The sequence below is a fragment of the Stegostoma tigrinum genome, chromosome 13 (assembly GCF_030684315.1).
Source record: "Stegostoma tigrinum isolate sSteTig4 chromosome 13, sSteTig4.hap1, whole genome shotgun sequence".
Classification (NCBI taxonomy): domain Eukaryota; kingdom Metazoa; phylum Chordata; class Chondrichthyes; order Orectolobiformes; family Stegostomatidae; genus Stegostoma; species Stegostoma tigrinum.
The window spans coordinates 36,593,427-36,621,354 of NC_081366.1; the positions used below are offsets into that span (position 1 = coordinate 36,593,427).

Genomic DNA, 27,928 nt, shown 5'->3' on the forward strand with positions numbered 1-27,928 from the left:
TATGGAGATAATAACTGCAGCACAACTCTCAGAAATGGCAAATAATTCTTAATCTAATAAACATGTTCAGAGTTTTATGTTGAGCTTTCAAAACTGGTTTGAATATTGATACTAGTTGCAGCTTTTACTCCAGAAACCTCAAAATTCAAGGATTTAGAAACGTTGAGTCCAGTAATAAACCAGTGTAAGAATCAATATGTAATCTTTTTGCTATTCAGCATCAGTAAGGTTCTAACATATATGTTTATATACATCAGTGCAGACCTATTAGAAACTCAGTGATTTGTCTTGAGGAACTGAAGGCACAAACCAGCAAAAATTTAACAAAATTAATTAATTTAAAGAATGCAGGTAGTGTTTCCAACAGTTGCTTTTTACATTTAGATTTCCAAAACTTGTAGTATTTTAGCGTTCCTGACCTTTGTTCCAATTGGTCAAACAGTTCATATCAAATGCAGGAAAATGGGAACATTTTATATTTTGATGGAACAATGTCTGGACCATTGGACAAAGGAATTGCTTTCTAATGCTTAGAGATACGGGAAAAATTACGTTATACTCAAAAATCTCTACAATCATGAGTGGTGGGTAAGTTTCACTTTTAAAAAAGTAATGATAGTCCTGAAACTGAATTGAGTAATTTTGTTTTAATTCATTGAATAAAGACATTTTTGATTGGCCAACATTTATGGCCTATCCCGAACTGCCACTGAACTGGTAGTTTGCCAGGCTATTTCAGAAGGAAGTTAAGAGTTAAATCACATTGCTTTGGGTCTGGAATCACGTGGTTCAAAATAGGAAAGGACAGCAGGTTTCCTTGCAATCAGTGGTGGATTTACAACTTGGTCACTATTAGACTAGCTTTATTTTGTTGAAAAAAAGACTCCAGATTTTAATGAATTCAAATTCTCCCCATCTGCTGTGATGGTATTCAAATCTTTGTATCCAGAATAGTAGTTTGGGACTCTGGATTACTAATCCACTGCCAATGCCACGACACCATTGCCTTGCCATAAAAATCAGTCAGCAGAATTGAACTAATCAGGTCCATTTGAGCTTTCCGTTTACATTAAACTGAGTGAACCTATAATATTTGGCAAACCTACAGTTCACAGGCCTCATATGCCTCACCAGAGCACCTCACATGGCCTGATGTTTACTTTACTGGTGGATGAATTAGCAACTCACTCATCGGCTGCCGAAGCTTAGAGCTGTGGCACCGAGTCTCCATGTCTGGGAATAGGAAGCTTTGAGTGGGAGTGTGGTTTGAGGAGGAGGGGCAGGAAATGAGAGTCATACCAAGGAGAGAAGGTAATGAGTTTCAGTTGGTGGAGGGGAACTGTGAGGCAGATTGTGAAGGTGAAGGGCTTAATGATAGTCAGGTCATTCCTTCTAATTTCTCTTTCTCCAAAAACTTTTGGCTGTGTTCTGCTTTTTGTGAGCCTGATTGATCAGCTTTACAGCATTCCCTTTTTGTGAATTTAGATAGGATACTCTGATTAAGTAAATGGAGATTCCAGGCATGCTTCATGCTTCTGTGTCCATAGCAGAATTCAAATTCCTGATCAGAAGAATTCATTTTTAAAATAGAAATCACCTTTTACCAAGTTGCACTTAAGTCTCCCTGGGAGAAAAAAAAACCTTGGGACACTTTCGGCTCAATGTGAAATGTTTGCTGGTGGGGTAATAGTATGGATGGAAATGTGAGGAGCACAAAGCCTCATTAGGTTTTCTTTTGTTAAGTTAAAGGTGGTAGAGTAAGACAGACAGAGTGAAAGGGCGAGAGAGGGAAAGGTATGGTAGAGAAGAAAAGAGAAAAGGAGGTTGTTAGAAGCCGAATGGCAACAGAAGGAGGGGTTTGGGGGAAGGAAGTGTTTGTGAAATAACAGCACAGAGATTAGATCCCATCAAGTCATCCTTTATTTATTAGTGCACAGTACCCTGGCTGTACCAGCCAGCTCAGAGTCAATCTGAATCGAGGAGATTCTAATCTCCTGGTTATACATTCTTTCTGTCAAGGGGGCTAGAGTATAAAAACAGAAGTCATGTTGTGACTGAACAAGAAATTGGCGAGATTGCCCATGAATGACTGTGTATACTGTTAGTTTTGTTAATACAGATGGGATGTTCTTGCATTGGAAATATTTCAGACAAGGTTCATTCATCTGATTCATGAGATTAGAAGTTTGTCTTACAAGGAAAGGTGGAGAAGATTGTGCCTACACTCATTGGAGTTTCAAGGAACGAGAGGTGATCTTATTCAAACATATTTGATTCTGACTGGGTTTGATACAGTAGATGCAAGGAAACTATTTCTTCCCATGAGGGAGTCTGAAAGCAGAGGGCACAGTTAAATAACCGAACACAGATTGGTTTCCTGTCGCCAAGTCACTCTATGTTTTACTAGTACACAGTACCACTGTCGCCAGCCAGCTCAGAGTCTGTCGCCTCAACTGAGGAGGCTCTAATCTCTGGGTTATATCAAGGTTTTCCGGATTTCCCAGGTTAACAATCCCAATCAGGAACCTTGTAGTCAATGAAATCCACCTGGTCCCAATCACTACATTCCTCCCCATCTACGTCCGGGGATGATGACCTGCCCTTACACTTGTACCCTCTCTTATGATGTTTCACCCTGGGTTCAGTTCCTCCACCTCAGACACAGTCAGCATGTACTGAACCGTGGCCTGTCTCTTGCACCTGAAACATCTCAGGAGAGTTTTCTCCTCTTCTTCCAGTGGTAACAGTATCAGGGCTGCATTCAATTCAGACTCTGAGGCTTCCTCAACACTGGACAGAGGGGGAGTACTTACGATTTCTGCTGGGCCTTCTAGCTGTTCTAAGGGGCAAGATATGTTTTGCTTCTGTTCCATTTGTGAGGCAGTGACTTTTAGGTGATCCACGTATTTGTTCAGGAAAGTAACAGGACCTGACCACATGTCAACCTCGCCTTGTACCCGTTCAGGGCTGTTTCCATGGTTCTGGCACCAAACTTCATCTCCTGAATTAAACTGTCTCTCTCGCTTAGGGGATGCATTTGGCTGGCATTGGCATTCCTGCTGCCATTTCACCCTCAACCGCACCAGATCTGGAAATATCCAGTTTCACAATTGGTATGACCGGTGCTGCCCATTCTGCAAACTGCACTGGTTTGTAGATTCCTTCACTCTCCAGTCTCCCAATTTCCACCTCTACTTTTGTCCACAAGGCAAACAGTACCGGGCAGGTCTTGCAAAATCTCGGAATTGTGTCCTGCTCAACATGTAAAGTGGCTTTGGCCCCATTGATAGTCCCAAGCACTTCTTTAAAATCTCCTAGGTATTTCACTAGGGCTTCACTAAAGCAGCTATTTTCCAATCAAAAAATGTTGAGCCAATCCAGGTGAATCTTTCTCAATCAATTCTGTCCCAGTATACTCGGGCCTGAGCCTTTTACTACCATCAGTGGTAACTGCACTAACTGCTTCTCACAGGCAACTGGAACCGATGTTGTACTCTTAATTTGTAACGGTTCACCACTGTACGTTCTCAGTCTGGCTGAGGTCTCGCACAAACTTGAAGGTTGGAGTTCTGAGTGAACCTTCAGATTCTGCAAACAGAGATACAGCTGCCCTGGTATCAACCTCCAGGGGAGTGCATGACCATTTAACCACACATTAATTTTAATTGGCTCCAACTTGGATGTCACTAAGCAATTTAATTGTTCCAACCCACATGTATGGAAACTTTCCAAGGTGTGCACCCGCCTGGGTTCCAGTCTATGAGTTTTCCTACTCACGTCAGGTCTTGTAGGACTCCTCTGCTGTCTGTAGTCTACATACTGTCAGCAACTACAATGGCTTAATGGTCCAGATCTTGAAGAACATTTTAGCCACTTGTCTGAGGCTTGGCTTTGCTGTGGGGTTCTGCTGTGGGTTGGCCTGGGGTCCCTCTGCTCAGGACATGCCCTGCGTGAGGCTCTGTAATTACCTATTCAACAAGGTGTTTCCCAATCTCAGACATCAGGTGAGGATGTCCACTTCCATTGGGATGTCCTGTAGGTCCTGTGCTCACTTGCCACATTTTCTAATGACAAAGCCAGCTGTAGTGTCTATTTGAAGTCCAAGTGGGCTTCAGCTAGTAAGCGCTTCTGGTGACATCATTAATCCCACTTTCCAAATGGTCCCTCAGCATTTCATTCATGGTAAATCCAAAATCACATGCCTCTGCCAGTCATCATAACCTCCCCAATACGGATTCTCTTGGTTCTCTAATAGCTAAATAAAACCAAGAGCAGGATTATAGGAGATTTGGGGTCACAATATTCCATAATCAACTCTGTCAGGTCTTATGAGGTTTTAGTGTTTGGTGCCTCTGGGAAAGTTAAGCCCCTTATAATTGAAAATGCTGTGGGTCCGCATGCAGTCGGAAGGATTACTTGTTCCTTTTCATCTGCCTGGAAAAAGTATTGCAATCTTTCCACATAATTTACCCAGTCTTCAACCGAAGAAACAAATGAATCAACCTCCCAAATACAGGCATGATGCCAAAAATGCTTACCCCAACTCCAAGATGAATGTTACAAGCGAATGTCCTTCAGGCACATACTGTTTTCTCCCGTCACCACTAAAATAACTGCACAGAGGCTGGGTCCCATCACCAAGTCACCCTTTAATTACTAGTACGCAGGCCACTGGCTGCAGCAGCCAGGTTGGAGTCTGTCCTCAGCTGAGGAGATTCTAATCTCTTGGTTATATTGGTCAGTGAAGGTTTTCCTGATTAGCCCAAGTTGACAACCTCAATTAAGAACCTTACAGTCGATGAGGTCCACCTGGACCCAAATATTACAGTTTGAGAAAGATTGAGGCAACAAGGAGGAAGGAGAGAGAGTGGGAAAGGATAAGGGTAATGAGATACAGAGGGAAGTGAGGGCTAGTGGGCTGTAAGATCAGGAAGCCTCAGGCTGAAAGTCCACACACTTGTGACCTTCTCACATCCGTGTGTGTTCCACAGAGGCCTGCTTTTAGTGTGTGTCAGCACAGATTGCCCAAAAACAGCACTAGTTAAAACAGACTATTTAGCCGAGCCTCAGTCTCACTCGCTTCCTTAATGATCATGAATTTGAGCTGATTCACTTTTGTTATCTAGTATCTACTGAATTAATAATTTCACTTTTTAATATAAAAATGCATTTTAAACATTTAATCAAAAGGTACTTACATCTAACCCTGATTCACCAGGTTTACCCTATGTAAGGAACAGGAAGGAAAACAGTTACTAAATTTTGCTCAACAAAATCTGAACTTGGACCTTTTGTCTCAAAACATATTTTAAAATAATGCATTGCTTCCACATACATCACAGCTATTACCAAAACTAAAGGAAGAGCCAGAATATAAAGCACTCATATGTTAGAGGAAATCCGCTGATGTGCAATCCCAATGGGGAGTTGAGTGTCGAGCTGGGTAGGTGTATGTCAAAGGGCAGCCTAACTGTATATTTGAGGCTTCAATTAACAGTTGTTTAAGAGTCCCTTCTTGTAGGTTGCCAGCAGGCATGTGTGCGGTAACTGTTCCTGCTGCAGAAAGATCATGGAGGAGAAGGCATCAATTTAAGGCAATTGCCAAAAAAAGTAATGGAGGCACGAGGAGAAATGGTGAGAATCTGGGAATGTACTGTCCAAGGCTGTGGTGGAGGCTCAATTGATGTATACAAGAGGTAACTGGATTACTGTCTGAAGAGAAGAATGCACAGAGTTACCGAGATGAGGCAGGAAATGACACTTGCTGAATTAATCATTCAGGGTGCCAAAGACAGGCCAAATGGCCTTCTTTTGTATTATTACAAATCTGAGATTCTTACCCTTTCTCCCTTTTGACCAGGTAGACCTATAAGACCCATGGAACCAGGATTTCCCTATAAAAGAACAGATGGCATAATATTAACCACTTGGACATATGATGACCAAGAGCAGCTTCCTAATTTCCTCAAGTGGTTAAGGTATTGAGTAACCAAGATATAAATGGATAAGCGTTCATTTTCACAATTTGGATAGCAAATTGAAATCAGTGAAATAAAAACAGGGCGGGTTCTCCTCAGTAGATTGGTCTGTTCCATGAAGTGGGGAAAATAACAACAGCGGATGTGAAAGGTCAGGTATTCGACCCTTGGCATGGATTGAGTTTCATTCAGCAGAATGGTAACAGTATAGATATTTCACTATCAAGGGCTAGGAAGGAAAAAAATCAGATACAATTCCCAGCCACATCACTATCTAGCAACACCTATGGAAAGTGAGTGGGTGGGTTATGTGTGATGTGTATGTGTGAACTATGTGTGGTGTGTCTGTCTGCAGGAGAGAATGCACACACCTGAGAAAGTGCACATGTGTGGTGTATGTGTGAGTGTGAAGAAAGATTGTGTGCACATGAGTGTGTGTAGTGTGTCTGTAAGAATGTGTGTGTGGTATATACGAGAGTGTGTGGATGTGGTGTGAGACTGTTTGTGGTATACATGAGAGCATATGTTGTGGAAATGTGAGAGGCTGCATGTGTGTGTTTGTGTGTGTGGGGTGCACATGTGAAAGTAGGTGTGAGGGTGTGTGCATGTGTGTGTATATAAATATGTACAGCTATATATTTGCAAACAGAACAAAGAAAGGATTGAGTGTTGCAATGGAGTGCCAGCAGATGGATGGCATCATCAATGCTCAAAAGTGAAGAGAGACAATTGGAGGAATACTAGAAGGTGTCCATTCTCTTTTTTAATGTTCCTGTCAACAGCTGATAAAATTGAAAAGTCTTGGAACATAGCCTATTTATCCTGACATCACTCATGTATAGAGATACAGAAAGTGCAGGAACACAAGAGCTCACCACAGTACATCTTCTCCCCTCAATTATACTTCTTCTGAGTCAGTGATCTTTTTAAGAACTTAAAACCAGTTTGAAATTTAGTCACCATAAATCAGGTTTAAATGTAATTATTTATAATTCAGTGATGCACTTTGTACATTTTGCCAATATGTAGCACTGACAAAGAGAAATTCAATGAGAAGTAAAACAGGGACCATTTAGTGGATCTGTGACCAGAAATAACTGGATCAATACTGCTGAAAGGTTTCCTTGACAGACAAAAGGTAGAACAGACTTTCAGCAGATAAGTTAAGGCTGGGTTAAAATACGTAACAGGAGATTCTACCTCTGAGGGGTGCAATCCTCTCCAAACTCTGGTCAGCTCCACACAGATGCTGAACATTGTAATTTTTCTCAAAAATGGCCCCCAAAGTTATTGCATTAACTTGAGACCTACTGCCAGACTCATTCTCCATGGTACAAATGAGATCAGGGGAGTACAACAACAACAATACTGTGATGTCCCTTGAAACCTTCAAGCATTGATCTCAAATGAGCCTATGCAACACATGATTACAGCCATGCGGGAGATGTCTGCCATTTTAATCCAAATAATATCTGATCTATCAGTGGCTTTCTAATTTGTGATCTTCACAAACTGCTCCCCAGTGGAGTAATGCAGTGCTGGCTGAAAACCCAGAGGTCACCGGTCAAAACTTGTCTTAGCAGTCTGTGTAGGCTATCTCAGTTTCTGCTGAGGCCCCTGGAGGTACATAACTAGAAGCAGTAGTAAGCACAGGAGAAAGCAAATATAATTCACAAAGGGTATATATGTGGATGTTTGACAAGATGCCATGCCATTAAGTTTCCCTGCACTCTAATGGCACACAATGTGTAATAATCTATACAATTTCTGCAGCTTTCCATTCATGTGTTCCACAGGCTAACTCTCCCTTTCAGATACATCACAATAACTGTCAATACACTACAGGCCATTGGAGGGGGTGGGGGGAGGATATCATTATGAAGGCTCTTCCATTATAATTTTTGAGGACTCATGTTTAAAAGATTGTGAAAATTGATTCATTTGATAGACTGAGCGGGTATGAAATTTTTAGAAAGATGTTAATAGAATGGAATCCTCCCATTCTCCCAGTTTCTCTGTCTGTTGCAAATAATTTTTTGCCTCTGATGTGATCTCATTTTTCCCTCATTGATTGACAGGGCCTTTTATTGTGTCCAATGCATCTCCTACATTTCTGCCCTCACCATGTCCCCTCCTTCCAGAACGATGATAGGATTCCTCTTGTCGTTTCTTTCCACCCTGTTAGTCTCTGCATTCAACAGATCATCTTATTTCCACCACCTCCAGCAGGATGGCATCACCAAACACATCTTTCCTTCCCCTCCACTGTCAGAATTCCATAGGGACTATTCCCTCCGTGACACCCGCTCCACTCATCGTTCCCAACATAAGACCATTAGACATAGGAAAGGAAGTAAGGCCATTTGGCCCATCAAGTCTACTCTGCCGTAAAATCATTTCCTTACTCCACATGCTTTGACCTGTTGAGTTTCACCAATATTCTCTGTGTTTGCCTCAAAGTTCTAGCTTCCACTGCATTTTGCTTTTGTTCAAATAAATTCCATTCCACACCTTCCTCCAGCTTGAAAAATATCCACTGACCATTATTGCCAGTTTCCGATTAGTCAGCTAATTTTGGATTCAGTTGCTACCATCCCTTTTATTTCATGAGTCAGAACTTTTCTCACAAGTCTGCTATCAGGAACTGTGTCAAATGTCCTCTGGAAGTCTGTGTACACTGCATCAACAGCGTCAACCTTAACCAGGCTGTTACTTCTTCAAAAATCTACAACAAATCAGTTAAACATAATTCCCATTTAGTCACCTCTCTCATGTGATGACAATTTCTATCCCCAATAATTATTTCTAGAAGCTTTCCCCATCACTGAAGTAAAACTGGCTGGTCTATAAGAGCTGGGATTTGAAGACGTCCATATTATCTGGAGTTCTCCAGTGGTGTGGCAGCTCCTGTGAGTCAAGGGATGTCTGAAATATTATAGCTAGTGCTCCTACAATTTCCACTCTCATTCCTTCAATAGCGTAAGATAGTTACCAAACCTTGTCCAGTCAGCAGGCTTGCATGCAGCAAAAGATACCTCCATTAAATCCAGAGGTGCTCACATTGCAGTTGGTTTATGGAACTGTTACAATTTTAACTTCTCACATGTCCCCAACTCATCTGTCCATGAGAATCTAACTTGCTGATATGTCAACAACTAAACAGTCATTTTCTATAACTAACCTCTTCATTAAAATTTACAATGTAATTGTTGGTGAAGCTACGGTCAGATAAAACTCTGTTTTACTTCGATTAAAAATATGGCATTTGTTCACATACCTGTATGCCAGGTAAACCTTTATCACCTTTTCTACTGGCATCACCCTTTTCACCTTTACTGCCATTCAATCCTGGTTCACCCTAAGGAGAAAGCAGAATTAGTTCTAATGATTTATCACCGATGCCATGATTTTGAAATTCTTGAAGCCTCACTACTGGCACAGCTGTATGGTTTGCCCACCTTGGAGATAAAAACTGAACAGGGCCATGCTGCTCCCATGGTAGATCCATAGCTCGTTTAAAGGGTGAAAGGCAAAACCATGAAAGAGTGCTCTGATAAATCTTTGGCTGACCCATTACAGAACTGATGCTAATTTCAGACAACAGGAGTTCTACCACGCTTACTGAGGATGCAATTAGCTCAGCAATTCCCTGGACACCACCAGATGTGGCAGAGTGTTGGGACAAGATATGGAGAAATATCTTCCCCTCTCAAAAGGAAGTTAAACAAAAGATTAGATTGACAGAAATCTGGAGGATCCTATTGCAAATTAAACCCCATCCTCCAAGCAATTGTTGTGTTGAGTCTTCCCATTTCTATAATTTCAGAACACATTTATATAAATATACAATAATTCTATTAAGTTAGAAATGAGTTAATTACACAGCATACTCCTGGATTTAATGCTATAAAATGTGATATTCCTTTAAATGCTTGCTCTTGTCTCCTGTAGTTTCTGATTCATACTTTGGTACTTCATCCAGTTGGTCCCATTCATGTGTGTGCTCATAGATTATTTAAACTTTGAAGCTCAGTCAAATTCCCAGCCCTATGACCATTCTCTTGGATTTTGTAGTAATGGTAGTTGGATAGAATCAGGGACAGAAACTTTACCACATTGGACACAACAATTGCCTTTGGGCGTCCAAAGTGCAACTTTAAGTAAGCATTTCGTGCAAAATATTATGGTGTGAAAAGACTTTACAAAATGTGTTCAGTCACAGGCAGGGGAAGACTCGATGGTGTTGGCTGTTGAGAAATTAATTCAACTGCACAATCAAGTAGAGGAGCAGAAGGCAGGTTGTCAGAGGCAGTCAGAAAACTGAATCCAAGGTTAGAGGAGTCTACCAATGCTATCTGCGCTGTCTTACCTCCGACAAGCAAACACCTTGCTGCATCCATGGTTGGGTTAGCAGTGACTATGGAGACCCAGATCCAATACACTCACTCCACACACAACTGTCAACCTCAACCCTGCAGAAGTTCAGGCTGAGGTGGGTGAGCCTACATCTGGGCAGGACACACAGTAAGTTAGGTGCCTGATAGCCACAAACACCTTGGGGTTATCCAAACAAAACTCTGAGCCAACAGGCTCCACTACAGGACAGGCCCCAGGACTGCACCTCGACAAAGAGGAACAGAAAAATGAAAACTTGTGATGACACATTGGTGGCATTAGTGAAATTTGATTATAAATATAGTATCACATTTAAAAATAAATGTTCAGCTTTCATCCTTTGCAACGTGAGTGAATTCATTTTAGTTGCACCTAAATGAGTGAAGGTAGAAGCAAGTCGTGCTTAGTGGTACATGATGTTACAACTCCAGCTGAGCAATAGTTATCCTTCTCAGAATACCCATATTAACCCTAAACATTGTGATAATTGAATGCGGGAGCATCAGATTGTGAAGATTTCTATCATTTTGTAATCTTATTTTTTATTAAACAATAGGAAAAGCAGCAAAGCTTAAAAAGATTTAAGTCTATGTGCACAATTATGCATTAACAGATGCTTTTAACCTGCACTGTGTGAGTGCCTGTTTTATGCTAATGCCCCTTGAAGGACCTCACATCATTCAAAAGTAAAGCCTGGTCCCCCAGGGAAAGAAAACACCTACTCCACCCCTCAACAGTCACTTCTTATTTCTGTTGCACACTTGTGAATTAGATGAAGTTGGAAGGAAACACAGGTCGTGCTTTGTGGAGAGAGTTGCAGGATTAGCCTCTCAGTCTGGTGAACCCTCAACCTACATGATAATAAAGTGTGAAGCTGGATGAACACAGCAGGCCAAGCAGCATCTCAGGAGCACAAAAGCTGACATTTCGGGCCTAGACCCTTCATCAGAGAGGGGGATGGTGTGAGGGTACTGGAATAAATAGGGAGAGAGGTGGAGGCGGACTGAAGATGGAGAGAAAAGAAGATAGGTGGAGAGTAGAGTATAGTTGGGGAGGTAGGGAGGGGATAGGTCAGTCCAGGGAAGACGAGCAGGTCAAGGAGGTGGGATGAGGTTAGTAGGTAGGAAATGGAGGTGCGGCTTGGGGTGGGAGGAAGGGATGGGTGAGAGGAAGAACAGGTTAGGGAGGCAGAGACAGGATGGGCTGGTTTTGGGATGCAGTGGGGGAAGGGGATGAACTGGGCTGGTTTTGGGATGCGGTGGGGGAAGGGGAGATTTTGAAGCTGGTGAAGTCCACATTGATACCATTGGGCTGCAGCGTTCCCAAGCGGAATATGAGTTGCTGTTCCTGCAACCATCGTGTGGCGTCATTGTGGCACTGCAGGAGGCCCATGATGGACATGTCATCTAAAGAATGGGAGGGGGAGTGGAAATGGTTCACGACTGGGAGGTGCAGTTGTTTGTTGCGAACCGAGCGGAGGTGTTCTGCAAAGCGGTCCCCAAGCCTCCGCTTGGTTTCCCCAATGTAGAGGAAGCCACACCGGGTGCAATGGATACAGTATACCACATTGGCAGATGTGCAGGTGAACCTCTGCTTAATATGGAAAGTCATCTTGGGGCCTGGGATACTGGTGAGGGAGGAGGTGTGGGGGCAAGTGTAGCACTTCCTGCGGTTGCAGAGGAAGGTGCCGGGTGTGGTGGGGTTGGAGGGCAGTGTGGAGTGAACAAGGGAGCCACAGAGAGAGTGGTCTCTCCGGAAAGCAGATAAGGGTGGGGATGGAAAAACGTTGGGTGGTGGGGTCGGATTGTAGATGGCGGAAGTGTCGGAGGATGATGCGTTGTATCCGGAGGTTGGTGGGGTGGTGTGTGAGAACGAGGGGGATCCTCTTTGGGCGGTTGTGGCGGGGGCGGGGTGTGAGGGATGTGTTGCGGGAAATGCGGGAGACGCGGTCAAGGGCGTTCTCAACCACTGTGGGGGGAAAGTTGCGGTCCTTGAAGAACTTGGACATCTGGGATGTGCGGGAGTGGAATGCCTCATCGTGGGAGCAGATGTGGCGGAGGCGGAGAAATTGGGAATAGGGGATGGAATTTTTGCAGGAGGGTGAGTGGGAGGAGGTGGATTCTAGGTAGCTGTGGGAGTTTGCCTTGTCTTCCATGTCAGCCCCAGTGGGAGTGATCTTCCCACCCAACTGGCTTATTTAACTGCTTATCTCCAGTGTTTCCTCTCATTTTCTTCTTGTTTTGTGGTCATCTAAAGTCCATTGGGAATAGCTCCAATAAGCCTACATGGGCAATATCAGAAACAAGGCAGCTCCCCCACCCCCCAAGTTTTGGGATCATTCAGCAGTCACAGCAAACACAAATGCCATTTGAACAGAGTCTTCAGACATTGGGCCTAACAAGAAGGCCAATGTGATGCCTCTATATGCACCTTTTGCACATTGTTGCCCTTATTCAATGTGCAGCAGTGGATTCTAAGTGGAAGAAATACATTGCCACAAGACATGGAGCCTCCTGGTGGCTTCGAGGTTGCAGATAGAACATTGCTCATTTCCCCTTTACCACTTGAACTCTAGGCACACGGCTTAGTTATGCAAAACAGAGTTACACACTGACCTTCCTCATCACAGCTAGGTTGGTGGTGAAAGTGAAATTCTGAGTGAGGCAGTAAAGTGCAAAAAGACAAGGCAGAAGTGCTGTGAGCATCCAAGCAGGTAGAAAGAGAGCTAGTGAGGAGCTGAAAGATGCATCTTGCTGTGCTTCATCAATTTCACTTCTCATCATTACTCGTCCCTCACTTTCTGTGATGCTGAGTGATGATTCCATCCCTGACTTTTCTTTTGCTTTCCTTGTCTTCTCTGGGGATAAGATCTCTACCAATATCATTTACAAACCAAGAGTTACCTTAACTACACTCTTTCACACCTTGCTTCCTTGCAAGGACTTCATTAAGTTCTCTCTTTCTCAGTCTCCTTCACATCTGTTGTGATGATGCCACCTTCCACAGGGCTGCTCTGACATATGATCCTTTTGCGGAACTAGCATTCTCCCACCACCATGGTTGACAGGGCCCTCAGCCAAGTCTAGCTCTATTCCCAACCTTCCTAGAACAAAGATAGGATTTACTCTCGTCCTTGCTTCCCACCTCACCAGTCAAAAAGATCATCACCTGCCATTTCCACTGCCTCCAGCAGGAGCCATCCCAAACAAATCCTCCCTTCCCATGCAATCATAGGGTAACACTTGCCCTTTTGCTTGCTCCTTCCTCATTTTCCTAGACCCAGGTGAAGCAGTGATTTACTTGTATTTCTTTCAATATGGTCTACTGTTCACAATTTTGTTTTCTTTGCAATGATGAGACTAAATTTGGACTAGGTGACTGTTCTGCCAAACTCCTCCATTCTGTCCACAAGAATGAACTCTAACCCTACAGCTGCTTGCCATTTCAGTAAACCACCTTTCTGCCATGCATGCCCATCCTGTTATAATGCTCCAGAGAAACCTAACGCAAGCTGGAGAACAGCACCTCATTTCCTTCAGGACTTAAAGTCAATAAATGCGAATCTGGAAAAGCACAGCAGGTCAGATAGCATCCAAGGAGCAGGAAAGTCAATATTTTGAGCTGAATCCTTTTGTCAGGGCTGGGAGGGGAGCCCAGAAGTAAATAGAGTGAGGGAGATGGAGCTGATATAAAACTTAGGTGGGGTGGGTGATAGGTGGATGTAGGTAGGGGGTTATTGTGTTTGGTCAGTCGGAGAGGTGGAGCGGATAGGTGAATAGGAAGATGGACAGGTCAGGTCATGGAGACGAGGCGTAGGGGGAGGGCTGGACATTGGTTAAAACAGAGTGGAGGGATTTTGAAGCTGGTGAAGTCAATATTGAGGACAATGGGCTGTAAGCTCCCAAGGCAAAATATCAGATGTTGTTCTTCCGGTTTACATTTGGCCTCACTCTGACAGCAGAGGAAACCAAGGATGGACATGTCACCAGGGGAGTGGGAGGGGGAATTAAGTTGGATGAAAACCATAAGATCAGGTTGGTTGGTGTGTGCAGAGTACAGGTCCTCCACAAACTGGTCCCCGAATCTGCGTTTGGTCTTCCTGATATAGAGGAGACGTCACTGGGAACAACTGATACAATCTGTAGCTACACTGGCCCTAAACACCACCTCTTCCTCCATTACATTGATAACTGTACCGGTGATTCCTCGTGCTCCCACGAGGAGCTCGAATAGTTCATCCACTTCACCAACACCCTCCACCCCAACCTTAAGTTCATCTGGACCATCCGAGACCTCTCTCTTGTTCCTGAACCCCTCTGTTTCCATCTCTGGCAACCACCTAGAAACCGATACCCACTTCAAGCCTACAGACTCCCACAGCTATCTAGAATACACCTCCTCCCACCCACCTTACTGCAAAAGTGCCATCCCCTATTCCCAATTCCTTCGCCTCCGCCACATCTGCTCCCAGGATGAAGCATTCCATTCCCGTACATCTCAGCTGTCCTCGATTTTCAAGGACTGCAACCTCCCAGCCCCCTACAGTTGTCGAGAACTCGACTGTGTCTCCCACGTTTTCCCCAACTCATCCCTCACACCCCCTCCCCGCGATAACAACCAAAACAGAATCCCCCTTGTCCTCACGTACCACCCCACCAATGTTCGGATCCAACGCATCATCCTCTGACATTTCTGCCATCTGCAATCTGACCCCACCACCAAAGACATTTTTCCCTCCCCACCCTTGTCTGCCTTCTGGAGGGACCACTCTCTCCGTGGCTCCCTTGTCTGCTCCACACTCCCCTCCAGCCCCAGCATGCCCAGCACTTTTCCTAGCAACAGCAGGAAGTGCTATACCTGCCCCCACACCTCCTCCATCACACTCATCCCAGGCCCCAAGGAGACTTTCCACATCAAGCAGACATTCACCTGCACATCTGCTAATGTGGTATACTGTATTTGTTGTACCCGGTGTGGCCTCCTCTACATTGGGGAAACTAAGCGGACGCTTGGAGACCACTTTGCAGAACACCTACACTCGGTTCGCACTAAACAACTGCACCTCCCAGTCGCGAACCATTTCAACTCCCCCTCCCATTCCTTAGATGACATGTCCATCCTCGTCCTCCTGCAGTGCTACAACGATGCCACCTGAAGGTTGCAGGAACAGCAACTCATATTCTGCTTGGGAACCCTGCAGCCGAATGGTATCAAAGTGGACTTCACAAGGTTCAAAATCTACCCCCCCACCACCACATCCCAAAACCAGCCCAGGTTGTCTCCGCCTCCCTAACCTGTCCTTCCTCCCACCTATCCCCTCCTCCCACTTCAAGCCCCACCCCCATCTTCTACCTACTAACCTCATCCCGCTCCCTTGACCTGTCTGTCCTCCCTGGACTGACCTACCCCCTCCCTAACTTCCCACCTACACTCATCTTTACTGGTTCCATCCCCGCCTCTTTAACCTGTCTGTCTCCTCTCCACCTATCTTCTCCTCTATCCCTATTTACTTCAGAAGCCCCTTCCCTTCCCCCATTTCTGAAGAAGGGTCAGCTTTCCTGCTCCTCTGATGCTGCTTGGCCTGCTGTGTTCATTCAGCTCTACACCTTGTTATCACGGATACAATAGATCAGGTTGGATGAAGCGCAGGTGAATTTCTGCCCAATCTGGAAGGATTGTTGAGGGCCTTGGATGGAGGTGAAAGGGGGAGGTGTTGGGGCAGGTATTGCACCTCTTGTGGTCACAGGGAAAGGAACCGGGTGTGGTGGAGAAGTTGGTGGGGTGTGTAGAGCTGATGAGGGAGTCGCAGAATGAATGGTCCCTATGGGAAGTGGAGAGGGTTGGGGAAGGAAATATCTTTTTGGGGTCTGAAAATAGGTGGTGGGAACGTTGGAGGATGATATGTTGGATTCAGAGGTTGGGGGTTTGGTACATGAGGACTAAGGGGATTCCATCCTTATTGTTGTTGGGGGAGAGGGTTTGAGGGAAGAAGTGTGGGAAGTGGAGGAGATATGATTGAGGTTATCCTTAATTACAGAGGAAGGGAAATTATGGCCCCTAAAGTAGGATATCCGGGATGTACTGGAGTAAAACACCTCATTCTGGGACTAGATACCGCAGAGGAATTGGGAGTATGGGATAGCATTTTAGCAGGAGGTTGGGTAAGAAGAGGTGCAGTTGAGGTAGTTGTGAGAGTCAGTGGGCTTGAAATCTCTGTCAGTGATGAGTCGGTTTCTGGAGGTGGAGATGGAGAACCCAGGAAGGGACGGGCGGTGTCAGAAATGGTTCAGGTGAATTTGAGGGTCGTGTGGAATGTGTTGGTGAAGTTGACCAGCTGCTTGGGCTCCTCATGCAAGCATGAGACAACATCAATACTGTCATCACTATAGTGGAGAAAGAGGTGAGGGATCACACCAGTGTGGAAGAGGGACTGTTCCATGAATCCTACAAACAGGCAGGCATAGTTTGGGCTCATGAGGGTACCCATGACCACCCCTTTGGTTTGTATGAAGTGGGAAGAATCAGAGGAAAAGTTTTTGAAGGTGAGGACCAAGTGAATAAGAGTGTGTCGGTGGAGGGGGACTGTTTGGGCCTATGGGAGACAAAGAAGTGGAGGGCTTTTGGTCCCTCCATATGGGGAATACAGGTGTACAGGGACTGTAGATCCATGGTGAAGAAGAAGTGTTGGGATCCAGGGAATTGAAAGTTTTGGAAAAGGTGGAGGACCTGGGTTCTGTCATGAATGCAGGTGAGGGGTTCCTGGGCTGAAGAGGAATGAACAGAGTCGAATTTGGAGGAGATGAGCTCAGTAGAGCAGGAGCAGGCAGAGCCAATGGGTCGACCAGGGCAGTCAGGTTGATGGATTTTGAGAAGGAGATGGAAATGGATGGTGTGGGTTTGGGGAACTATCATGGTGGAGGCTGTGGATGGGAGATCTCCCAAAGTGATGGGGTTGTTGATGGTCTGGGAGATGATGGTTTGGTGATCAGAGGTGGAGCCATGTTTGAGGGGATGGTAGGAGGAGGTGTCAAAGAGTTGGCATCTGGCCTCACTGATGTAGAGGTCAGTTTGCCACACTATCACCATGCCCCCCTTTTCCAACAGGTTTAACAGTGAGTCTGGGATTGAAGTGAAGGGAACGGAGAGCTGCACATTCCGATGGGGAGAGGTTGGTGTAGATGAGAGGGGTGGAGAGATCCAAGTGATAGATGTCACGGCGACAGTTTGAGATGAAGGAATCAAGGGAGAGTAGGAGGGTGGGAGGGGGTATCCAGGAGGATGGAGTTTGCTGGGGGTTGGGTAGAAGGGGTCGTTAGAGGGTGGGTTGGATTCCCGTTCAAAGAAATAGGCATTGAGGCAGAGGCAGCAAAAGAAGAGCTCAACATCATGGCTTGCACGGAATTTGTTGGCATGTGGGTGCAGAGGAATGAGCCCTTTGCTGAGTACTGGCCATTCAGCCTCCATGAGGGGGAGATGAGGGGAGTGGTGAATACTCGGCAGGGCTTGGGGCTGGGGCTAGGAGCGGGGCAGAGACTTCATCTGGAGCATGTGCACATGCTGGGGCGGTCATGTGGGCAGAAGCGGATTCCGTTATCCTGGTCGTCAGTGATGTCAGCAATCACATGGTCTTCGATGTTGGACACAGGGACCATTCCTCCTGCGACTCCCTTGTCAGCTCTATATACCCCACCAACTTCTCCACCACACCCGGTACCTTTCCCTGCAACTGCAACAAGTGCAACACCTGCCCTTAACTCCCCTCTCTTCTCTGTCCAAGGCCCCAAACAATCCTTCCAGATCCGGGAGAGATTCATCTGCACTTCATCCAACCTTATCTATTGTGTCCACTGCTCCCAATATCGTCACCTCTATTGGGAAGGGCCTGTTCTGTGCTGTACTGTTCTATGTTCTATGTTCTAACCAACGAACCTGACCTTCCGGTTGCCATCCATTTTAATTCCTACTTCACTCTCCTGGTGATATGTCCATCCTTGGCCTCCTCCACTACTAGAGCAAGGCCAAACCTAAACTGAAGGAACAACACCTGATATTTTGCCTTGGGAGCTTACAGCCCAATGGCCTCAATATTGATGTCACCAGCTTCAAAATGCCTCCACTCCCAGCTTTATTCCATGTCCAACTCTCCCCCTCCTCCTCACCTCCCTGATCTGACCTAAACTGTCCATTTTCCTACTCACCTATCCACTCCACCCTTCCAACTGACTAATCACAATAACTCCCTACCTAAATCTACCTACCAGCATCTCACCTATCCTTCCCCTAGCAACACCCCTGGGCTCCCCTCCCCCTCCCCAGTCCTGGTTTCTGCCCGAAATGTTGACTTTCCTGCTCCTCAGATGATGTTTGACCTGCTGTGCTTTTCCAGCTTCATATCTATTGACTCTGGTTTCCACCATCTGCAATCCTTACTGTCTTCAGGACTTAACACTGAGTTCAAAAACTTCAGAACATGAACACTGTTCTAAACTTTGATCAGACCCCCTTTCCCTCCACCACCACCATGTCTTGATGACATGGTTTTACTCTCAATAGAGAGGACCATTTTTTTTGCTGTTCACATCTATCGTTAACACATACTCTACATTTCTATCTCTCTTTTACTACCATTAGCCCTCTTTTTATCTTTCACTCCAGCCATCCCCACCATCAGTTCCTCTTCCTTTGTCAACAGCATAAAAAAATTATTTTCTAGCTACCTTAAGTTCCAAAGAAGAATCTTGAAATATCAACTCTGTTTCTCACCGCATGGTTGCTGCTGGACCTATTGAGTTTCTCTGCAGTTTCTGTTTTTAATTTCAATGCATGAGATGGGTGTTTCTGCTTGTGTAAAGAGACCTGGCAGCATCATTGCAACGTTTGGTGTTGGTTTGCAAATAAGCTTCTGCATCTCACTGTCCAAACCTCTAGTGGAAAATCTGACTTTTTGTTTGTCGCTGTTGAGAATCTTGACTTTCCAATGTTGCTATATTTTCTCAATTGATTTACCATTGCTCACCTCATTCATGGCTGCATTTTTATTGTAGAAAAATGGGGATAAGCAACCCTGTAGTGAATGCAATTGAAACAAGCTTGGAATTTGTTCCACTTAACTGGTAAGCGTGTTTGTCGTGCAATCCTGGCAGCACTCTCTAAGCTTGCAATGGAGTCAGACAGTTAGGAAAATAAATTGTAATCTCCATAAGCAGGATGAAGTAATTATATGGTTTATGACAAAGACATAGCAACGGTTGAATCATCCAAAAGCAAGTCATGTTGCCATAGAGGTTGTGATTCAGGATCCAGCCTCAGCTAGAACATGTTTTGTTTAATTTATCAGTGTGTGTTTGCCATCATAAAGCAGGTAGTTGAGTTTAGGAATAGACAGAGGTAGTTGTAGCTTTGCTTTAACAAAATCTGCCTCTCACCAGATTGAGAGAGCCACAAGTGATGATAGTTAGTCTTGCAGTGATTGCAATTGACATTGTGTCCCTGTTATGAAGGCTCCAGTCAGCCGTGGCTCTGAAGAAAAGGACGCCTATTTATATATTTCCTAACTTCAGAATATTCCAAGCTGCTTTACTCCAAATGTACTTCAGAAGTACAGTCACTGTTGTACCTTAGGAGATGCAGCATACAGTTTGAATGAAACAAGGCCCCACAAAAAACAATGAAGTGGTAACCAGACAGTCTGAATTGTAGTGAAGTTAGGAATGATGCTCCTTAAGGCTCAGTAGATTTGAGATAGGAGAAGAAAAGGTGGACTTACAGAAGCGGACAAAAAAGATTAGAGCTGGAATTATTGCCAAATTGTATGCTTTACTGGGTGTCTTCATAGACTTTTTTTTAATTGTTATTTACGTATCAGGATATACTATCATCCTTAAGAAATGAGAGATTTTAGATATTCACTTACAGGTGGACCAGCGGAACCGATTTCTCCTTTTTCACCTTTCTGTCCTGGAATTCCTGGGGCTCCAGGGATTCCGGATTCTCCTTTAGGCCCAATTATACCCTAAAAATATGAGAAACATGACACTTCAGAGAACACAACACCTCAATTGGAGGCTTAAAAATAAACAGCCTCACTGTTAAAGCATTTGAATATTAAAAGTATTGAGCTGGATTTTCATCCTTGAGGGTAGAGCAATTCAGGAAAATTCCCATGTTTGTGTGCCATCTTGGGAAGTAGGGACTTAATTGGCAGGGTGGAGGTGGGTAAGATGCCAGCTACTCCAGAGAAAGGTCATATACAGCCATGGGCATCATGTGCTCGGGTCTTTGTGTCAGCTCTACAAAAAAAAAGAAGCCCTGAAGATCTCAACTCCACAAACTACTCCATCCAGTCCACTTCATGACCTCTAAACACTTCCAATGGCCTATCATTGTCCCCTTACAAAGACGTAGCACATCCATCTACCATACATCCACTGCTTTGCTACAGTGCATGATGACTGCTGGATGTGCAGGCCACTTTTACTACATTGTTGCAGTAAGTGGAGCGGGTCACCTGTTCCAAAGATATATTTTTAAAAATTCTGATGTGTAGAGGAAGTGCAGTTATCACATTTCAAATGTTCTGGGACATTTTTACCAAACTGGCATATCTAGAATGGTCAGCTGATGGTGTGTCTATGCACTAATGGTGCCAACTCTCGTTGGACTTATTCCTCATGTTTCAACTGCCCTGTTCCCACATTTATGACCCGCCTCCCAGCCTTCTTGTCTGACACTTTCTTGCATCAATTAGAAAACAAATGACCTACTCATTATCCATTGGATGGTCCTTGACCTTGACATTAGACAAATATATTCAACATTTTCATGACTTTTAACAGGGATTTGCTGGGAAGGCTCGTAGGCAGCTTTCTTGTCTGGATGCCAGCCGAGGCCCTTCAGGGACCACTGAAGGACTGCTTAAGGTCAGCATCCCGCCAAAGCTGGTATTCAACCAATCAGCTTTGCCAGCAACCTAATGAGTAGGGGTTGTCATTCATAGGCATTTTGTATCTGATTGAGGGACTCAACATTGGGAAGGTGTGCGCTCCACAGGAAACCATCCCTTTTTTCTGACCCTAACACTCTGTCCCTGCAACCACCATTCCAACCATACTCTATTCTGATAGAAATCCATCAGTGATGTCTGCTGAAGGCCACACATTGTAGTGGTGTTTCTGCAGCTGGTATTGGAGTAGCTGGCAACTCTCAGGGCGAAACCTCTCTCCTTACTGGGGGCTCATTCTGACAGGAGGCCCAATGCTGCCTAGACAAAAACTTAATCATCTTAGAATTGCATCATTAGCCTCCAAGAGAAACACAATGCAGAACTTCCACCAGTTCTCCAACCAGTCGATGGCGCTCCCCTCACTCATGTTAAATTCTGGTCTCTAATGCCAACAATTAATAAAACTTTATATTTTTTAAAACTAATAATACAGGTGATAAGTGATAATTAAAAATCAGTTTATTTTTAAAGCTCAATGCAATCATTAAAATAAATGCCATTGGATGAGCAAAGACTTTGTTTCTCTACCTATTTGACTTCACTTCTTTGGAAAAATTGCTGTAAAAATGCAACCAAAAATCACAACAGAAAGTAAAGTTTGTTGATGGGACAGTTAAGGACTCTGATAAAGGTTTAAAATCAGTAGGTGAATATGACATTTACATTCATGTATTGGTGTTTATTTAAAGGAGACAGTAAGAGCTTTAACATCGTAGCATGTCATCAAATTCATCAAATAGTTCCGGTCAAACAGCACAAGGTTTTTTTTCCAAACCAGTTGCTGTGTATTTGCTGAGCCACACCCGCCACGGATATCTGAGGATTGGCCAATTACAACAAATTATTTCATGCTAATTAGTTCAAACTAAGTTGTTTCTGGATTTCCAATGTATACTGCTGCTGGGCTGCAACTTTGTAAATGATTTTGCAAATGCTTGAAATTGTACAGTTTTATAATTTGAACCAGTTTCTTCGAGACATATCTACTTAAAAAAAGACTTCTAGTATTAAAGGAAGACAACACAAGAAAGTATTCTGATTTGAATCACTATTTACAATTTGACTTTAGTTGTGATGTTTGCACAGTGGGTCAAATCAAAGGAGAAGCTGGATAAAAAGATTTAAAATGCATCTTTTTAAAATGACCTCAGTTTTCTAAGTAGCACTCTCACCCTGGAGCACGATGGCAGATACCTTTGTTAGAACAGAATAGAGATTGCAATAATAAAGCTGTCACTATTACCTGCTTAGATTGTCATTAGAAAATCTTGGAAGTCAGTACAATATTTTGAATATATTAATACAAAAAGTTTTCAATCCTTATTTCAATTCAACATATAAAGCAAAAGATTTTGTTATTATTTTTGTGTCATCTTAGGGAGTCATGGCACTTATTAATTATAAATAAATTAATACAATGAATACTGCCATCTTTTATTGTCTGAGCAGATGATATGTTGCAACTACAAAATGTGGGAGTTCCTGGACAGCAGTATGAATCAAGGGCAAGCATTGGCACAAGGTGAATGTAGCTCAAAGCGTCTGAGCTCAGAGTTTATGAGCTGTAGACTGAGCTGCGGACACTCTGATGCAACAGACCACAGGAAAATTATCTGGACACTTTTTATTCCCAGGAGGCGTATGCTTTAGGAAAGCACCTTCTGATCGTGTTGGGATAAGAGGGTGTGACTGTGAGTGAAATGGGTATGGAGACCCAGGAGGTGGAGGAGCCTCAGTCTTTGCAGTTGCAAAACATTTTTGTGGTTCCTATTGTCTGTAATAGATAAAAAGCAATGGATGTAAAATGGATGAGAAAACTAAAAAGGGCACTGTGGCACAGCAAACCATTAAAATGGGAGAATTAAAAGGAGTATAGTGGTAGTAGGGGTTAGCATAGTCAAGGGTATGGATGCAGGTCTCTGCACCCAAGAGTGAGAGTCAAGCTATAATGTTGTCTGGCTGGTGCCAAGATTCAGGATATCTAACATGAATTCAGAGCTAGCTGAAGTGATTTGGAAAACTATAATAAGGCATACGTCATTGGAGATACAATGGCAGACATTTATGGAAATATTTCAGAACACTCAAAGATACATTCCAATGTGAAAGAAAGATTTTAAGGGAGGATGCACCATCTATGGCTAAATGAAGTAGTTAAAATAAGCATCAAATTTAAACAAAAGAGGTACAATTCTGCAAAGAAGGATGACAGGTCACAAGGTAAAGAACAGAAAAGAATGATTACGAGATTAACAAGGAAGGGCAAATTTGAGTAGGAAACAAAGCTATTTGGAAATATAAAACCATACTAAATGCTTTCACAGGTGTTTTAAAAAAAGTAAATGTGGGCATTAATAATGGAAAGTAGAGGAATGACAGATGAATTGAACACATATTTTATGTCTGTCTTCACTGTACAGGATGCAAATAACATCCCAGAAACAATTGTGAATCAGCAGGGGAAAGAGAAACGATCATGGAAATGATTCTGAGAAAATTATTAGAACTAAAACCTGACAGGTTCCCTGGCCCTCTTGAATTTTATCCTTGGTGTTAAGAGAAGGGATTGCTAAGATGACAGGTGCATTGGTTTTAATTCCAAACTTCCATGAATCCTGGAAAAGTCTCAGAGTGAAAAGCGATGAATGTGACTCCTCTATTCAGGAAAGGATGTAGAAAGAACACAAAAACTGTTAAGCTAATATATTTCATACAGAAAATGCTTTAATCTATTACTGGGAAGATTACAGCAGGGCACCTAGAAACTCTTCTTCCAGTCAAATAGATTCAACGTGGCTTTGTGAAAGGGAAATCATATCTTACTAATTTTTGGAGTTTTTTTAAGGAAGTAACAAACAACATGAATAACGGGGTAGTAGGAACTGCTGATGCTGGAAAATTGGAGATAACAAGATGTAGAGCTGGATGAACACAGCAGACCAAGCAGCATCAGAGGAGCATCAAGAAAGCTGATATTTCAGGTCTAGACCCTTGGGGAATTGGTGAATGTACTTAGATTTTGAGAAGGCATTTGAGAGGGCAATATCAAGGCTTCATACAAAAAAAAACTCACAGCATAACGGGAAACATATTAGGTTGGTTAGAAGAATGGTTGGCTAATGGGAAGCAAAGGGTGAGTAAAATAGGTCATTTTTGGGTTGGCAGGATGTGATGAGTGATATGTCTGAGATCAGTGCAGGGGTTGCAATTATTTACAATTTATATTAGTGACTTGGATGAAGGGAATGAATACATGGCTGCTAGTAGTACATAGATAGGTAGGAAAGAAAGTTACGAAGATGACCATAAGGAGGCTACATAGGGATGTAGTGAGGTCAGTTCATTAGGCAAAAATTTGGTAAATGGAACGTGAGAAAACATGAAAGTGTACTATTTAAGGACAGAGTGATTACAGAACTCTGAGCTTCAGAATGATCTGAGTGCCTTGGCACAATATGAATCCTAAAAAGTTAGCATGTAGTTCAGTAACTGATTAGGAAGGCAAATGAAATGTTGTCAACTATTCCAAGTGGAAAAGAATACAATAGTAGGAATATTTTGCTTAAGTGATAAAGAGATTGGCGAGGCCACATCTGGAGTACTGCCTACACTATTGGTCTGCTTATTTAAGTAAGAATGTAAACGTATTAGAGGCAATTGAGGGAAGGTACATGTGACTGATACCTGGTTAGGGGATTATCTTATAAGACCATAAGACATGGGAGTGGAAGTAAGGCCATTCGGCCCATCGAGTCCACTGCCATTTAAATCATGGCTGATGGGCATTTCAACTCCCCTTCCCTGCATTCTCCCTGTAGCCCTTGATTCCTGGTGAGATCAAGAATTTGTCGATCTCTGCTTTGAAGGCATCTAACGTCCCGGCCTCTACTGCGCTCCGTGGCAATGAATTCCACAAGCCCACCACACTCTGGCTGAAGAAATGTCTCCTCATTTCCATTTTAAATTTACCCCCTCTAATTTTAAGGCTGTGCCCACGGGTCCTAGTCTCCCTGCCTAATGGAAACAACTTCCCAGCATCCACCCTTTCTAAGCCATACATTATCTTGTAAGTTTCTATTAGATCTCCCCTCAACCTTCTAAACTCTAATGAATACAATCCCAGGATCCTTAGCCGTTCATCGTATGTTTGAGGAAAGGTTGAGCAGACTAAGCTTTTTCCATAAGAGTTTAAAAAAAAGAAAGATGATCTTATTGAGACATAAAAGATCCCGAAGAGACTTGATAGATGTTGTTGCAAGGATGTTTCTCCTTGTAGGAGAGACCTAGAATGATGGCATGTATTTTAATGATCAGGGATCTTCCATTTCAGTCTGGAATGAGAAGGTTGCGAATCCTTGGTACTCTTTTTCTAAGAGAGTGATGGAAGCTTGATCATTAGGTATATTTAAAGTAGAAGTAAACAGATATTCGACAATCAGGGGGTTAGCAGTTTTCAATGGTAGATGAGTGTGTGGAGTTGGGTCAAGCAGATCAGCCATGATCATGTTAAATGGTGCAGTCAACAAGAGTGGTGAATGGTTTACTCCTATGTTTATATGTGCTTTCCATTTCACACATTCTAATTCATATTTGCTGTGAAAACTCTACCTGTAGAGCCTCTTGGATTTTTCCATCGTAGTCTATTATCTCTGTTGTTCCTCGTTCACCTTTTTGACCCTTCATACAAATTGATAATAAATATGGAGAAAGCACTAGTTCAACAGTATGAGAAATTCAGTTCAAAAGACTTTCAGCACAAACATGGACAAGTGACATGGACCAAATTCCTGGTGCACTCAAGATATAGTGTTCATCCAATGCTTCTCTCACTGCACCTGGTGGCCTCTCACTTTCCTTCACTCAAGGAATATACCCAGAACACAAAAAACAAAATCAGGAACTTTTCAATGACTGCTGATGCCACTTAAAGTGGCTAAAAAAACAGCTGTGTGTGTTTATCCGTGCAGCGCCTGGAATGCCAACAGTTGAACATGCAAAACCAGCTTTCATAGCACAGGTGTCAAATGCCTCATTGTGTTTTACATGCTTTGGCAGGGAGGCTTGCTTGTGATTTTACTAACTCAACTCTGCTGCACTTCAGGATTAATATTAACCTCAGAGAATATTGTTGTAGAAGGAAATATTTGAGCACATTGTCTGGAAGTAGTGGTGTAGATTCAATGATAATGCCTGGAAAGAAACTGGATAAATACTTCAGAGGAAAAAAGGTACAAAACTATGAGAAAGTTCAGTAGACGAACTATTTGGAAAGTCAGAGCCAGCACAGACATGACAAGCTAAATGGCCTGTTTCCATTCTGTACCAGTCTATGCTTCTAGGAAATAACTAATTGCTTACAATTTTCTTCCCTGAAATTTCAGTGACATCTTCTTTAAAATGCACATTTTGGAATGTTGACCATATGTGAATTACTCATGACATTTGCAATTTAGACTACTGCTGGTCTTGGCTCAGTTATAGAACTCCATCACTGAATCTGTAGAATGTGTGGTCTATTCCCACAACAGAGACTTGAGCACATCATCTGTGTTTGCAATTTAGTTGAGAAACAAAAGGAGGATTGGGGATGTTGGCCATCTGAGGACAGTGAGAGCTACATTTGGAAATATATTGAGACCTAGCCTTCTTTTCGTCGGCGAGTGATGGAACGTCTGTGGGAAGGAGGGGAGTGAGTGAAGAGGGGTAGTGCTTGGGCATCTGCCTGGAGGGAGGAGAGGGGTATTGCCAAAAAGAGGGGTCAACTTCAAAACAAAACAAACACATTTTATTTTGACATACAGGGGACTTTATTTTACATACTGCAGCACCATCTTTAGACAGGCAGATGCTACCTGTCACTACAGAACTTAAAATTAATAAAGTACTTACATTCAGTCCTGGGCGCCCCTTTTCACCCTTCTCGCCAGGTTCACCCTAAAATGAATTCCATGATATCTTGGTAAAAATCTGCTGACCACTTTATAAATTCAGTGCAACCATAATTAAATGCAACATTGTGTTTTAGCATTTAAATCCGCATGTTATTCTGACAATCAAATTATGTGCTAGCCTTTAGGGCCCAAAATGTTAGCGTGCCTTGTTTCAGAAAAATAAACTAGAGCAGTAAAAATATTTTGTCAGTAAATATAAACAATGTCCTAAATTAATTTCTTTGACAGCTTTGGTCGTTGAGGAACATCTTTACTGGATTTTCCCAGTAGCAACAATCAGATTCAGTCCTACAGCCCCTTTAACGTAAGCAAACATTCCTGGGTGTATTGCCTAGGATACAGAGTAGAAATCTGGGCAACTCAGAAGTGTGACTGAGGAGCTGTGGTCTCCAGAAAGTTGGTGTACAATGAATAAAGGTCCCTTTACTTTTGGTAAGCTGTGTTTGGGGATGCGGAGAATACAAGCTGCAACTTTGTTCTGGAAATAGTTACAAAGGCAGGGTAGAGAAAAGCCATAATAACAGAAGGACAAAACCTTTGAAGAGAGGACCCCATGCACATCAGGAATGATTGAGATGAAATGACTTGCTGTAGGATAGGAA

At 43.3% G+C, this 27,928-nt stretch overlaps 1 protein-coding gene across 1 annotated transcript in view; it reads right to left on the bottom strand.

The window, feature by feature from the left end:
- LOC125458537 (collagen alpha-1(XXIII) chain-like) overlaps window positions 1–27,928 on the bottom strand; it is a 188,884-nt gene that overhangs the window by 9,372 nt on the left and 151,584 nt on the right. Inside the window, exons 11-16 of the mRNA XM_059650680.1 lie at window positions 27,265–27,309; window positions 25,984–26,052; window positions 20,287–20,385; window positions 9,256–9,336; window positions 5,841–5,894; window positions 5,199–5,225 (exon numbers count right to left, since the gene is read on the bottom strand). Of these exons, the coding sequence (XP_059506663.1) occupies window positions 5,199–5,225; window positions 5,841–5,894; window positions 9,256–9,336; window positions 20,287–20,385; window positions 25,984–26,052; window positions 27,265–27,309 (375 nt within the window). The remainder of the gene's footprint in view (window positions 1–5,198; window positions 5,226–5,840; window positions 5,895–9,255; window positions 9,337–20,286; window positions 20,386–25,983; window positions 26,053–27,264; window positions 27,310–27,928) is intronic.